This window comes from Lissotriton helveticus, chromosome 3_1, assembly GCF_964261635.1.
Source record: "Lissotriton helveticus chromosome 3_1, aLisHel1.1, whole genome shotgun sequence".
NCBI classification, from domain to species: domain Eukaryota; kingdom Metazoa; phylum Chordata; class Amphibia; order Caudata; family Salamandridae; genus Lissotriton; species Lissotriton helveticus.
Window position 1 is genome coordinate 1976626483 of NC_136061.1, and position 16725 is coordinate 1976643207.

The window sequence follows — 16725 nt, forward strand, 5'->3', positions numbered from 1 at the left end:
TCCGACGTGAGTTATGAAAGTACATCTGAACCCAATGGCGGAAAAAAACAATCTGAGGATGGAGAGGATGCCCATGCGCACTGTAGTCCAAGGGAGGAGCCACCTATCTCGTAATACTTCGAAGACTCTTCCAGGACAACAATGTGCAATCATCCGGACCCAACACTAGGCGGCGATCTATGCAAAGATATAAATTCAGCAGCCCACATGCCTCGAACCCCTTGTTTTTTCCAGTGAATTTCAAAGGTTTTTTTTAACTCTATTTCCCACTATAACGTCCCTGTAACTTTTGTTTTTTAAGGTAAATTTTTAAGGTTTTTCAACTTCTATTTCCTAACTATAACATCCCTGTAACCTTTGGTTCAGGTTGCAGAGTGGTGGAGGAAGGGGGCGGGACCTCCGACCAGCTCTTAGGAATCCTGCTGTGCAGGACTTACTGGAGGTAACACGAGGGCTTCTGAGCCCACAAGAACCCTCAGCATCCAAAAGGAATTCATCCCCCCACCAGCAGTGTGCCAAGAGGCGCATTTGCAGAGCGGTGGAGAAAGAGGATGTGGCCTAGGAGCACCTCTCAGCAATTCTGCTGTGTGGGACATACTACAGGTAGCAGGAGGGCTTCGTGACCCTAAAGGACACTCTAGAGCCAAAGGGACTTCGAACCCCAACGAGTAGTGTGCCAGGAGGTGCGTTTGCAGAGTGGTGGAGAAAGGGAGCGTGGCCACCATAAACCTCTCAGCAACCCACTGTGTATTTTCATTTTTAGCCCCGGGGAGGTGTAGATACCCAGGGCCCAGGGGGGTTCATAAGTACCCACTTTTACTTTAAACATGAGCCCCAGGGAGGTGGTGGTCACCGGGGCATTAACAAACCCTTGGAGGGGACCCCGAGCGCCCCCATCCTTTTTTGGGGGGAATATCGGCATGACCCCGGGACCTGGCCCACTCCACGGCTACTTGAAAAACAAGCGCAGGAGACCATGCTTTGTTTTTAGTTTTTTTCTATTCACAGTGATAATAGCAAATATTTTGCGAAAATTGCAGTGAATTAATAAATAAAATGCTTTTTTGCCGTGCCGGGTGGTCTGGGTATTCCTACTCTGCCCCCTTAACTTTTTATCCATTTTTTTTGTGGGACCAGCTAAAGTGCAGTCCCGCGATGGCTACCAACACTTCAGATTTTCTTTTAATATATCGCAAACTACTGGATGGATTTAAACCATAAAACAAAAAACACAATCTGCGGACCAAAAGCTAGTTTTCTGCCAAATGTGGTGTAATTCCATTCAACTAATCAGGCTGCAGGCGTGTCTAAAGAGTCTGTGGCAATTAACATGGTAAACACACTTTTTTAATTAACTTTTCTCCTCGGCCCTGCTTGACGGCTCACCCCAAAACTTTTCATGCACAGCAAGAGCCAACATGAAACTTTTTTGGGAAACTTTTGTGAAGATTTGTCTAACAGCGCCAAAGATATAGGCAAGTCGAAAAAGCTGGAAGGAAGGAAGGAAGGAAGGAAAGAAGGAAGGAAGGAAGGAAGGAAACACACACACACCCGAGGTCGAAATGCATCAGTGAAGCAGCGACAAGTAATTTCTGGTGTGTGTGGTGTGTATTTACTATTCTTAACTCCAAATCCATGTAGAGATGTATACACTTCGATAGATACATATACAGTGACTTATAAATATATTTCTATATATAAATCTATATATAGAGATATATTTATAAGTCACTGTATATGTATCTATATGTAGAGTTCAGTACAGCATACAGATACTTACATGTATTGACTTTCTGTCTCAATATTTTTAATAAGATATTTTTCAATTAAATTGATTGGTTTTTATAGGACAATACATCATTTAGTCAAAAACTGAGTATACATCATGAACGTTTTTATAACGATTCACGAACAGCATTCGAATTCCTAACCAGCAGTGAACTTGAACCATTTAAGCTCAAATCCAACCAACAAACTTGGTTAAGATTGCCTGCCATTGAAACATTCGAGTTCATCTCTCTTACCAGAATCTGCAATTTTCCGTTATTTCAAATGTATTCCACTATACTAGATCTTAAAACTTTTTGCATGTTGGGAAGGCCGTACTATTGTTTAGTTGAGGAGCCCCCACCTCATTCCTTAAGAGGGCTCTTTCTTACATTTATGCTTCCTCTACACATCTGCATGTACAGTTTCCTGTACCCTGGGGATGCATGTGCAGTAACTTACCTACCTCCTGGAAACACAAATACATATACCTCATAAGTGTTCCAATGGACTTTCTCGTAAGAGCATCTTCCCACTAGATCGAGGATGTATTCACCACAGTCTAATATGTTACTCCAGTCTTCTTTTATTTTTCTTCCTCAAGTTGCTCGATTCAGTGATTTCTAACGTTGGCCACTTCAGCACGACTTTCATCCAGTTATTCTACTTGGGGGCTTTATTTGATTTCCAGTTATCACAATTAATTTGTTTTACCAGGCACAACACTAAGTTTATGAATTTGCATTTACTTTTGTTTCTCCTATTCCTCGCCATGACCCTGGGAGGCAAAATATTTTTGTAGGGTTGCATTTCTAACATGATATTAAGGTAGTATACATTTTGCCAGTTACTGAGCAAAGTTAGTTTTAGGCTTGTTCAACAGAAAATCGCATTGGACTCATTATACAGAGGTGCTGCCATTCCGGGTTAATACTCGACAATCAATGTGTGGTTATCGTGAGCATAATGTGAATGAGAGCACCACAACTCACCGTGTACAGAGAATTTCGTCTGATGACTTTACATTGGGTACATCAGTCAGCTGGTTATCACTTAGGTTCAGTTTCTGAAGGTGTATGAGACCCCATGGAACTATCGAAGGAAGGGCGGTCAGGCAATTAGCAGATAGATCCAGTTCCACAATGTGGCGGGAAATATCAATAAACCAATCCAATTCCACCCATGGAAGCTTGAGGTTTGTCCACCGTACGCAGGTAGCCTAGGAATCAGAAACAGATCAACATTTGTATTATTTACTTCCACTGATATTTTTACATTAGGACACTGACTGATACAAATATATACAAGCAGGAACATTTACATCAACGTACATCTTCATCATTTCTAGTGAAACCTGCATCAAAAATGGACACACATTTTACAAGTATTAAACTCAAAAACAAATGAATCATTTTTTAATACAGAAAATCCACCTTCGCAACCTCTTTGTGACCATTGATTCTACTTTTGTAAGAACCGATGATATTTTTTATACAGTTAATAGATACCCTGTAAAGGGTACATGGGGATGCCATTATCTTGCTCATAGTAGTAATGCAATTACAGTTATGATGACCGGTATTAATCAACATACCTAGTCATCAGTTGATGGAGTGGATAAGGGGAAAAAAAGATCCTCAAATTTTGGATCCAGTAGTCTTTATTCTACTCCCACAGGTAAAAAAGCAACAAGAACTTGCAACAATGGGGGAGGCAAGCAACCTCACACCAGCGAGGCTCCCACTGACCAACTTAAAATCCCAGAATTCTAATTCAATACATCCATTCCACACAGATTGCATCACCCAAGTAAAAGCCCCATGCATTCCATATTCCAACATATACCATAGGAGGGAACATATTAAAATGGAGGTAACCAATTTAAAGACGTGGAAAACATCATGCTCCAAATTGAAACCTATGAGAAACACTTTGAATGATGGAAGGTAGACTACATGTTATTCCTATCTATTGCTTGCATTTAGCGCTAACATTGTGCAGAGACCACGTTAAAGCTTTTTGTCTGACTGAGGTGGTAACAGTGATAGAAAATATGAAAGTCCGAACTTATTATGCTCAACTCATTTTACTGAACCACAGCTAAGTAATCAAAGCACCTGATGGAACAGATACACTTTCAGAGATAGCCTGATCTCCGAAAGTCATTTCGAGGCAAAAGTGAAGAGAAAGTGGATCACAGGGGGAAGTGTCTGGTACACATAGTAAATAGCCCTTCATGTGTATCTCACCAGTAGAGAGAAATTCTGTTTTGGTTAATCTAGTAAGGGTAAGGGTGGGCAGATGTGTCATCGTCCAGTTGTAGAAGTTTAAGGCCTTGAAGGACATTATGCATTAAAAAGCATAAGGTCATGAACTCAACTTATCGTTTTGTCAGGGCAAAGTGCAATCAAATCGGTGTGAATGAGATTTGGATTGTGCTCGAGGCCATGCAAATAACCAAAAAGGGTCCCTTCCATATCAGAAAAGGAAGAAAGTACCACTTGCAGGAACTTGGGAGAATGAAAAAAAAAAGTATTTCAAATAACCCTCACCCACCGGATTTCCCCTTGGAGGCATGCTTCATCATGGGGTCCATCCCTGCCCTCTACAACAGTATGTTCCCCCTCCAATTAACGGACTCTTTCTTCAAAACTCTAAACAAGTATACCACTTTATTTAGCTGGTGTTAAAAAAAACAGAATCCCCTCCAAAGTCCTATTACTTGGTAAAGAGAAAGGAGGAGTGGGCCTACCCTACTCCAGTAAGATGCAAATGGATTTTCTACTTAAACAATCCACACACTGGTTCAGTCCAACACCCTTACTCCCGCCTCCCCTGTGTACAGATATTGAGAAATACCTCTTTTGACCATTTACGCCATTTGCATCTATCTTAATGGACTACTTTAAACCGCAACATTCCTTAAATATTCTTAGAGACACAATGCTTGCTGTAGAACACCTAGACAAGGTCTGCTCGAGCTGAATCAAACATTCCTCATATACATCTATCTAGCACAGCCCACTTATAAAAACTGACAATAAAGCCCTCCACTGGCACTCATGGTCATCCCCGTGGAAAAGCGGGTCACCTTCAAACTCCTCACCCACGCCTACAAATCCCTAAACAACATCGGACCCAAATACCTCAACAAGAGAGTATCCTTCCACGTACCCAAGAGGAACCTCCACTCTGCCAACCTCGCCTTGGCATAGGTCCCCCGCATCCGCAGAAACAGAACAGGTAGGAGAGCCTTCTCCTACAACACGGCCAAGACCTGGAACAATCTCCCTGTGAACAAAAGATGCTCCCCAACCCTGCACACGTTCAGGAAGGACCTCAAGACCTGGCTCTTTGACTGATCCAGAGCTGCTCCCACCCTCCCTTCTCCCCCAGTGCCTTGAGACCCTCACGGGTGAGTAGGGCGCTTTATAAACCCCTGATTGATTGATTGATCCCGCAATGTTCTATACATCAAGGGTGTGATCAATAAAGACAGCCCCATCCTTTTCTTCCTACTTCAAGTCTCTTCAGGCATTCCCAATAAGGAATTCTATATCTTCCTAAAACTTAAAGTAATGATCAATCGCAATCAACACTTCCAAAACCGTCAAGCCCCAAGTATACTTATGAAACTTGCCTCTCTATCCATCAAAACTATTCAAATCTCGCAAATCTATAGGTTTCTCCAGGAATCAAGCTCTAACCCCAACCATAAATATCAAAAGAAGTGGTCAGACTCTTGCCATAGGGAAGGTTATTCCCACCTAACTGTTAATATTTGGACACTGATTTGGAAACACGCCACCAAGAGTAAGATTCTACAATCATACTCCAATGCAAATACTGGTTAATACATAGAACGTTTTGGACCCCAGCTAAGCTCTGCAAATTAGGCTTTAATTCAAATAAACCTCTCTTTGTAATACATATAAGTTACTCCTAAAGTAGCCCTAAAAACAGCACATAGGACATGGTGCAGTGTATTTAAAAAAGTGGACATGTCATTTTAGGTTTTACATGTCTTAGTGGTGAAAATCTCCTAAATTCAGTTTTTACTACTGTGAGGCCTACCTCTCCCATAGGATATCACTGGGTTGCCTTATTACATTTAATAAGTGATCACTTTTGATTAGGGAGAGGTAGAAATGTCATGGTTGGTCTCTAAAGAATTGTAATTCAATATCCTCTTTTTTAATTATAAAGTTTGATTTTAAGTCACAATTCTGAAAATGCCACTTATCGGAAGTTAGCATTATCTTGTCCGGACCAATATGGTGCCTGTAGCCAGTATCCTGTATCACATGAATGACCAGTTGGTCTTTGTGTATTGCTCACAGACAGTGAGACAAAGGGGGATGAGGTGTTGGGACCTCTTACCAGGATATGGGGTGGAGCTCTTCCCTGCCCCAATTACATTTCAAAGGAACTGCCTAAGCACACTCACCAAGAACTGTACACCAGCTTCTTCCCACCCTTGCCCCTTTGAGCCTGGGCAGGGAGGAAGGAAATTCCAGAACCAACTGTGGTGGGAAACTCTAGAAGTTTATTTCGCTTCAAAGCTAGCACCAGGTATAAAAGTAGGACCTTAAAACCTACTCTTCAGTTCACTCCTGGACTCACGGAGGACACTCAAGAGACTTGCCCTGCACTTCAGTGAACTGTCCTGCTGCTTGAGGCCTGCTTTGTACTTCAGAGAACTGCCCAGCTGCAGGAAGCCTGCCTTGAACCCTCAGAGGCTGCCCTGATGCTGAAGAACTGCCTTGCTGCCTGAACCCAGGACTATCAGAATGACTCCAAAGGCTACTTGGCTGGCTTAGTGTTCTGAGTTACAGAGACCCAAAAAACTATGACAGCATGAACTCTGCACGTGGACCCTGCCTGAAGTGAGTTCTGCCCTCCAAGTGGTGCCCACCCAGTTCTGAACCCTTGGAAGTTGTGCTAAAGGTGGTCAGAAAATGTAAAAACCAAAACTTGAGACTTGAAATATTTTCAGTCAAAAACTACCCTAAGAACTGAAAGGACACCAAGGCCTACCCGCTCGCAGATCCATCCAAGGTGCATCACTCGTGGGCCCGACTTCAGAGTACCTACCGCTACGCTCTTCCACCCCCTTTTGTAACGCTCTCCTCTGCAGCAGCAAATCCTGTTTAGTGATTTGTCACAGAAGGGGTCTCTGGCCTTGTGGATCCCTCCTCGGTTACATCCTGCAGTTTTTTCCAGCTGAAGATTTTTGACTTCCAAAAAAGAGACACAGTCCAAGCATGGAAATCTTCACTGCAACTTAGTTGAGTCGCTCCATGATGATGACGCCGCCTCCTCGGACATCCTGGGCTGCCTTGCCCCGATGAACTTTCACTTCTTAGACATTTTCCTTCAAAATTTCTCCTAAATCCAAAAGTAAGCAGAGATCGAGCCCAATCTGCTCCTTGTATCCAAACATCACTCCAACGTGGTCGTCTATAACTTTCAATTTTGCCCGGTCTTGCATGACTAGATGTCCACAATTGACACTTTGATGTTTAGAAGTTCAATTTTACTAAAAACTTTTTTTAAATTTAACTCAGGGTCTACTGATTGGATTTTTGTCATTTTGGTGTCAAAATGTATTCAATTGTACTTTATTTTTCTAACTTGGTGTGGGATTTTTATTCTGTTGTGTTTTCACTTTATTACTGTTGAAGTGCTGCTTAAATACTTTATACATTACCTCTACGTTATGCCTGACTGCTTGTGTGCCCAGCTACCAGAGGGTTAAGCACAGGTTAATAGAGTGACTTTTTGTGGTTCACCCCGAAGGATTAATGTTGTTGCTTGAGAAAGGTTTTTCACCCCCTCAATCAAAAACCCAAATTCTAACAGGTACTCAAAGCCATTGTAATTGGAAAAACGAATAACTGGGGAATGAGCTTACTTCTAGCCAAAAGGCACTTTGTGAAGTCTATTAAAAAAAAACCAAGCTTGAAATAGAAGTACAAGATGGTGTTGTCATATATTTATAGTTGTACCAGTCAGTTAATCTGGGTGAACATTTTGGAAAGAAAGAAATTATGACTATAGGCCAGATTGCCTCTGGAGAACAAATACTGTCATTCTAAGTCTTCATAATAGAACTTATCTTGCCCTCATCTAAGATTTAGAACTTGATTTGGAGAAGATTATTGTCGTATTTCCGGTCATGGAATAGATTCTTAAGACAACAAAATGGAAGTATCTTAGTAAGAATAAACTTTGAGAATAGCGGAGGCCTGAAAATCTCACAAATATACAGGACAATCCAACAAAACAAATTACATTAAATTGAGAAATATCTATGTTGAACAAAGGTTTTTAGAGGGTGCCTAACAAGTAAGCCACACTGCAACACATCCCCTGCGGCCGAAGACAGAACCCTTGTCACAGCTCACTTCAAATGCTGCAGCGAGTGTGATCAACCTGGCGTTCGGTGCCCAGAAGCAACGTGGAATGCAGAAAGCCTTGTTCGATAGCAACAACCCATGGTGGGTGGGGGGGCATGGAACTAAGAAAGGAATAAAGGCCCACGCTCACAGTAAAAATGCGCCAGACCTACTGACATGCACCAGATATACTGAGTCTTGATTCGCCCGGTCGACAGAGTGGGTGCCGAGATAAGTCCCGAATTACACTGGGGGCAGTCGGGTAGAGCCCTGGAACTTCTGCCAAAACCGGAGACCTCCGTCACTGCCCATGGAAGAAAATGTGCATGGGAGCAGTAAGATTGTAAAAAGAAACTAAGAGCAGTAGTACATTGCAGCATGGCAGAAAGAGACTCCTATTAAAGATCAATGTGAATTTTCAACGGCAGGTGCAGCCTAAGCTATAACTTTCAGCATAATATAAAAACCAAGCTGCAATTATGGGTTTAAACAAAACCCCCAAAAAAACAGCCTACTGGCTTGAATTAAAGTTAATGTAAAGTTTCAACCACTTTATCGTTGACAGAGCCTAATATTTATGTCCTAGCGAGCGCGAGTGCAGTGGGGCTGCAGTGGTGCATCAGGTAATGGTAACATACTGCTATTTTACTGATGGGCTGTGACTGGCCTCATCACAGCAGCTGAGAGCCAGCTTGTCTTTCATAGATGGCAACATTGATCCCCTTACATACTGTATTGATGATCTGAAGAATTGGCTATATATTCAACATGCCAGCATAGATTCAGCTAGGTGCAGGATGCCCAATATCGAGGACAAAGCTGCTGATGGAGCTATGAGCGAAAAAGCGCTGCTGAATAAAATGGACAGGATAAAGCTCGGGAATGAAGAGCTGGTGGCTCACTCACACAGAAGCAACATCCACACCCTAGGAATACCAGAATTAACAGCAATGAGCCACACGAAAGACTACATGGAGAACATGATGGCAGAGCTAATTGGCTTAACTAATCCCTCACAGATGTTCGTGGTGGAATGTGCATATCATATTTAGGCTCCCAGACCAATTCCCAGAGCTCTACTTTAGCCCATTATCTCCAAACCTCAGCTACAGGTAGCAGCACATGATATAAAGATGGTTAGAGAGAAAGGGGCCAAAAAGAATGCTGGATCATTGATGGTGATCTACCCGGACTTCACATTCGGTGCAAGAAGCGCAAGTTAGAGCCAGTAAAGAAAAAACTGCAATCACTCACACTACAATATACTATGCTGTATCCAGAGAGGTTAAGGGTGACAGTGGCAGCAAATCGCATATCTTCTCAGAGCTGCAATTGGCTACCACCATTTTGAACAAACGTTCACAAAAGCACTGGAATGAGAACTCTGGTTGCAGTTTGGAGCATGACCAACATCTGAGTGTAGTTGATTGGCGATGTACACAAGCAGAAGTGGTTGTGAAAATAGACGTTAAATAGATGTCAAACAATTCCCATGCCAGGAAGTGTAGGAGATAAATGCAAAAGAGCAATGGGAGTAGAAAACAATCTTCAGATAATGAACACACTTATACATTAGATTGGAAGTGCACTTGTCCCATGATGTTGTGGAGTAGTAGGGTCTCTTTAGATCTCACAATGACACTAAGATATGGGATAATAGTAACAATGTCCATCCAAGCAGATCTCTCCACTTCTCCTTACATCCAACCATGCCAGCTCAGACCCACAACTATACACAACATTTCTAATAATAGTAATAATAATAATAATAATAATAAAGAGTTTGTAAAGCGCCTGGTTACACCGACTAGTGTGTCCCCGCGCTGCGGTCAGAAAGAGCACAGGGAGAAGTCAAAAAGGATGGAGAAGTATAGCTCATGGGAGAGAAGAGATTTTAATCCTGGAAAAGCCAAGTTTTCAGTATTTTCCTAAAGATGTTCTCCAACTGTTCCATGTGGAGGTCTAGAGGAAGAGCGTTCCATTGCTTGGCGGCCATTTAGCAAAAAGAGCGCCCTCCCATTCTCGTTTTTTTTTATAACTAGGATTTTCACCAGTCCTGTGCCTTGGGAACGCAGGGCTTTGGTAGGCATGTAAGGGGTCAGTAGACTGTGCAAGTACTCTGGGCCTTTCCGCAACATAATTTGCTGACTAATGCACATAGTTTTGAATATGATTCTTTCTCTTATAGGGAGCCAGTGGAGAGTAGTGCGGGCCTTTTTGACGAGGCTCTCCTGGGAAGCATCAGGACCAGGCGGGCTGCGGCATTCTGAATGTACTGTAGTCTTTGCACGCTCTTTTTATTGACCCCTATATAAAGTGCATTCCCGTAGTCCAAGCGAGAGGTGACAAATGCGTGGACTAGAGTTTTCCTGGCCGCTACTGGGAGGACATCTAAGATTTTCCGAAGGGCCTTCATTATGCCAAAGCACTTTCCTGCCACCGTCCTGGTGTGGTGATCATAGGAGAGGGTGGGGTCTAGCCATATCCCCAGGTTTTTGACCTCCTTCTTGGGGACGGGGGTGGCACCCAGAGCTTGCGGCCACTAGCTCGTCGACCGTATATCGGGAGTGTTTCCTACAATGAGGACCTCGGTCTTCCCGCCATTAAGCTTTGGATAGTTGTTAGCCATCCAGACTGAGAGCTCTTGGAGGCAAGCCGAGAAGTTAGCTGCAGCTTCTTCCTGAGATGATTGATGTTTGACAGAGGGGCGAAGTACAAAAGCGTAGGGCTTAATATTGATCCTTGGGGGACCCCTGACCTAGTCTGATGTTCTTTGAGTAGTTCTGATTGGACAACCCACTGCAGTAACCATTTAGACAGACTGAAATCATAAGAAATATCATAACTGGTCCTGCACAGATGTTCAAAGCTGCCAGCATACTGAAAAATCCTATACTGAGTCTGTCTCTCTCACACCTTAGCATTCCCAACACTGGGATGCGCTGTGTCCCATAACAAGATAACTGCAACTCGGTGGTCGTCACACACAACATGAAAACACTTCCCACATAGGATCAGTAAACAGAGAAAGCATCCTTTCAACCACACACACCCTAAGTTACTGCCCATGTATGTAATCACTTCAATGTCCACTTTGGGGTAGTAAGAACTATACAAAATGTTGTAATAAAATACATTACAGTACAATATTTATAACGTGTGTGTCACCAGGATTTTTTTAATCCTATTTACACTTTTGTTTCCATCACACTTCTGAAGTACAATACAAGATGTGCTTCATTTGCTCTTTCATAAATAACAATATAGTGTGAAATATTGTACAGTTTATTTACAAGTTGTTGTTACATTTTGTTGCGTATTAGAAAAAAATGCCATACTGCAGCCTTTCTTTTAGCACTCCCTGTACTCCAGGGAGATTATCGGATAGTTCACTTTAAAAAAAAATCTCACTTTGCAATCAGAGAAAGAAACGTAAACACCGATCTCCATGGTATAAGAATAACCCTGTCTTAGAATGCACAGCAAATGTAACAAGTTAAGAACAAAATGTAAAGCAATTTGTATTGATCATTCACCTTCTGAACTCCAGCATGGTATTTTGTGGGTAGTGCACCAGCGCACGTTTTATTTTCGATTACACTCTGTGCATTCAAATGTGAATGCAGGTAGTCTAGGTAAAAATATTTTTCATTAAATGCGGCGGCTGCTGCCTGCCTGGGTCATTGGGGGTGGGCGAGATTAATATGGGCTGGCCTTGCCCTCAAGTCACCCCCTTTCCCCACCCGTGGAATGAGAGTATCCCGGCTTGAGTGAGTCGTATTTTTAAGCATTAAACAAAATGATAACACATACTTTGACACCATGCTCCCTGGTTGCACTTCTCTGGTATGAGAAAGACATTCCCAAGGCCAGCAGCAAATACACTGCAATAGCACAACAGCTGAAACAGAGGAGAGCGGCCATGAAATGGGGTAAGAATGGACTCCTTAGGGTCAAGGACTGGCTACAAGATTTAATACAGTTTAAGATGCACTTTGAGATATATGATACGCCAGTGCCACGCGTATCTACATGTGGAGTAGTGCGCTACACATGTACCTAGGAGATGGGAGTAGGGATCACGATAGATTGAACCACATGCAAATCCCAAACTGAAACAGCTAGAGGTGGGACTGTAACATAAGGGAATCTGAATATGAAGAAAATTCAAATATTTGGGCGGAGACTCGGCTCGTGTGCAGCATTGACAAACTCCCTAAATCACTCTGTGACATACATGCTGAATGTGCTAATCAATTCAGACAATGACGTCTATATGAGATGTTGTTCTGGTAGCTTAAGGCTGAAAGAAAAACTTTAGACAAAAATCAACAACAAAAAAAGAATCGAACAACTTGCGATATTAACTCCCAAAAATGCAAACCCGCGGAGCCAGGATCTATATTACCGGAGGCAATCGGCGGGCTCGGTTAGTCAGTCAGGTACTACGGACAGTCTTGCATGACCCTTGTGGTAAATAAATAAATAATACCCTATTTTTGACTAGACATATATCATAACAGATAGCTCAATAAATAAGAGTCAAGATTCGAGGTAGTAGGAGTTTTTGCAGGTTTAATACAGCATAAGGACAGGAACAGGACAACCTGCATAGGAATAGGATGACAGGGCCCAGCAGCTGCTGGGGCTGGGTCTGGGATGAGCGCGCTAACTTTTAATAACAATACATGAGCATATATACATAGCGCAAACACATAGCATTACATTGCAGTAGGCGTAGCAGTGGGTGGAGCAGAAGGCGTGACGCGTAGCAGTCGCGAAAGATAAGGGTAAAAAGAAGGTGTAACTCAGACATGTGATGCAAACGTAACAGAATATGTCATGAATGGGCGGAAACATAGGAGGGGGCTACCTAAGGAGCCGGGACCTCTAACCTGATGGTGCGCGCAAACTAGCAATGACGTGTTACGAGGAGAAGCTGGGGGCTATGAACTCTGTGCTAGGAGCAGAGACTAAAGTCTGGAGGGTCGGAGCGACATGTACCTAAACCCTATCTAGTATCTGATGTTTAGGGAACAGGTTGATATAAACTAGAAGTCATGAGGGGAAAAGCTAACTGACTCTAAGACTAGAGCATGCATTTATTCTACATGTAGTGCGTGATGAAGAATATTAAATGACCATTAAATACAGTATTTCTCTTAACATGGAGCCGCATAGGCTAGACAATGACGGAAACTATTGATGCAGTTCAGTAGCTTAGGAATGCAGAGAAGGAGGACTAAACTGATAACTGGAATCATAACATAGTCTTGGCAGACTCAGAGGCAGAGCCAAGCTGCACCGGGCACTGCGAGGCAGGAAGTAAGTGAAGGGTCGAGGATACAGGTGGGGGCTGTATCGCTCCTCAGCGAGGCTTCAGGAGACAGGAGCTGAATCTGGTGTCCAGGCCCTTTTGAGGCCTAGAAACGGGGACTTTATAATGAAATAACGTGCACACTGAGAAACGTGGCAACGTAGCTTTACATAGGCCTGATATTCGTAGTATTCACGAGGACTGGAAACTGGCATACTAGAGGAGGACACAACTGTAATTGCGTCTTGAATCGGACATGGGGAATAACATATGCATATTGGTCATGCACACATAACATATGATGGATGACACGTAGAGACACAGAACATGGCAAAATTTACTTTTCCACATTCCCTCCTTGTCACTACGTTTCCATCAGGAAACATCAATATTCATGATACCATCTATCATTTCATACAGTACCATTTGTTCATCTCGAATTGTCTTGGAACGGTATTTAGAACGGGGCTTGGGACTAGGAATACAAGAGGTAGCACACATGCCGCAAATCGCAGGGCCACATTGTATACAGAGGCAGCAGCTGAATATGATCGCTACTGCGATACCTAGGAAGGACAAGACTTTCCATCCCCATGCAGAAATTATATTCCAGAACCAACCGGACCATGTCCAGGTGCCTGGATCTTGGTGTAACAGATGGGCAATTTTATGAAGTCTGGTTATAGCTGAATAAACAGACGGCGCGTTATTTGGAATGAAAATGCAGCAACTGGATCCGATGACTCTACAGGCCCCGCCCCTATCGGCCAGTATGACGTCAAGGACGAGACGATTCTGGAGCACAACAATTCTCATAAAGGATTGCTCTTCGGTTAAGTTACCTAGAGCGGAGGCAGTCTCATCTACTACAGCTTCAAGGGTTCTTGTTAACCTACGGATTAGCTTACTGTTTACAACTGTACCTAAATAAGGGAACACACCTTTATCAATATCAATGAATTGCTCTGCAGCAGTTTCAGTATAATCGACAATCGGGAGGTTTCTCTTGTGTCTAGTATGTACTAGGAAGGAATTCCTATGGTAGTCAGGTGGGGCTAGGAAAACAGGTGGCAGTAGGAAGGCAATGTAACAGGTTCCCTCCCAATCGAGGGGCAGACGAACATATGCGGTTTGATCACAAACAAAATAAGAATGACGTGAAGCTTTAAAAATAGATTTCCCACTGTCACTATACTGGATAATAGTAGTACAATCACTATGTCCTACGTGTACAGAACCATAATTACGGACACATAATTCGCCTTTGACTGGTAATACTGAAATAGCAGGTGAGTCTGGAGTAGTATCAGACTGAACATTCAGGACCATAAAATTCGAAGAATAGTTACCTAAATTATACACTTCATTTTCTGGATCTAAACCTGTTCTGTGGGGGAAACCTTGCTTGTCTGGGAAACATGTGCTGTTAAGAAAAGACATATCTGTTAAGGAGGACGTTAACGTGGACCATGCTCCACACGAACCATTATGGGAAAAAGGATAAGGAAAAAGTGGCAGAACTCCCTTTGACGTCTGGAAAGGGGGGAGTCGACCACACACCCAACAATTAGTGGCATTGCTGGTTTGATGTGAATAATGCAACATGCGGATAAATGTATTGTTACGCATAGCGAGGCGGTATGAATATTCGTGAGGAGGCAGATCACTAAACGTGTGCTCTACTGTAACATTAGAAGGCTTATTTACATGAGGAACTGGAAAACACAGGAAAAATGCGTAACTAGTGCAGGAAATCATTATGCTGATGAATAATATGAAACTTAGAAAAACGATACATCGGTTTGAGTTTTGACTGACTCTCTCACTATGGGGGTCTATTTTATACATGTCAGAAACAGTCTAACCGTTTCACCTAGGGGAGGACTTAGACAATCAAACTGGCTGACTTATTTTACTAGACCTTAATTTCTGTTTATACTCCTGTTGCGGAGTTTTCTCTAACAGGGGAGGGGTTGTGTCAATGTCATTTGCGGGACAGTCCTTAGGCACAATGTTTTGACAAGTCTTGATATCCTGGGAAATGTTCTTAGAGATCGGTTTCAATCCGTAGAATTTCTTGACGTGCGAAAGGTGCACCCAGCCGCGGCGTCCTTCCAATTTCACAGCTGTACGGGTGGTGAGGAGGACCTGACGGGGCTCCTTCCAACGTGGCTCCAGCGGACTTGATCTGTCGAAGTTACGTACGAGCACCATCGAACCTGGAACGATTTCATGCGGTGCCACCTCGGTATTGTCTGGAAACGTGGCGGCAACCTGTGAACGACATGAGTTGAGGGCAGACATCAAGGAAGCTAGGTAATCTGTCAGCATATTACATGAAACATCAGTAATACTTCGGGGTCTAGGAGTACCCCACATATTAGGGGGGTGGCCGAATACGACCTCATACGGGGACAGACCTGATCTGGAATGTGCGACCATGCGCATATAAAACAAAGCGACTGGCAGAGCTACTAGCCAGTCCACACCCTTATCTTTACATATTTTGGCAATTCGAATTTTCAGAGTCTGATTATGTCTCTCGACTAGACCGGCTGCTTCAGGATGGCGTACACAATGAAACTTCCACTGGTACCCTAACAACAGGGAAACGTGCTTCATCAACTCAGATGAGAATGGCTGACCGTTATCAGAATATACGACTCTAGGGAGTCCATATCGAGGGAAGAATTCACGAACCAACTGCTTGGCAGTGGTCGCGGCTGTGTAATCTGGGACTGGATATGCTTCTGTCCATCTGGACAAAGCGCATACAACTACAAGGACATACTTGAAACCTCGACATCGCTCCATCTGAATATAATCCATCTGGAGGACCTCAAAAGGGTGGTCAGGAGGCTGGAATCCACCTTGTTCCACCGGGACACTTTTACCTGGATTAAACTGGCAACATATCATACAGGTACGGACTTTCTGCTTGGCTGCAGCTCGTAAATGCTTGTTGAACCAAATGTTCTGGATACTGTCTAACATTGCTTTTTCTCCTAAATGTGCTGGACTATGTGCGGTATTAATGATGACTTGAACCATAGAGTCGGGGAGAAACCATGCGGTCCTACCCTTCGTCACCCATCCTTGATCTGTCTGGACCCCTCCTTGTTCAGACCACTTCTTGATTTCTTCGGGAGTAGCATGTAACTGGATATCTATGACATCTTGAGTAGGGTCCTTAACTGTCATACATGTAGTCAGATCTGGAGTGTGTGTCATGTTAACTGGACT

General features: G+C 43.2%; 1 protein-coding gene across 2 annotated transcripts in view; it reads right to left on the reverse strand.

Moving 5' to 3' along the window:
* Nucleotides 1–16725, reverse strand: part of LRRK1 (leucine rich repeat kinase 1) — a 917814-nt gene that overhangs the window by 432492 nt on the left and 468597 nt on the right. For both annotated transcript variants that reach the window (XM_078683102.1, XM_078683103.1), the window contains exon 7: nt 2760–2986. In XM_078683102.1, coding sequence (XP_078539228.1) covers nt 2760–2986 — 227 coding nt within the window. The remainder of the gene's footprint in view (nt 1–2759; nt 2987–16725) is intronic.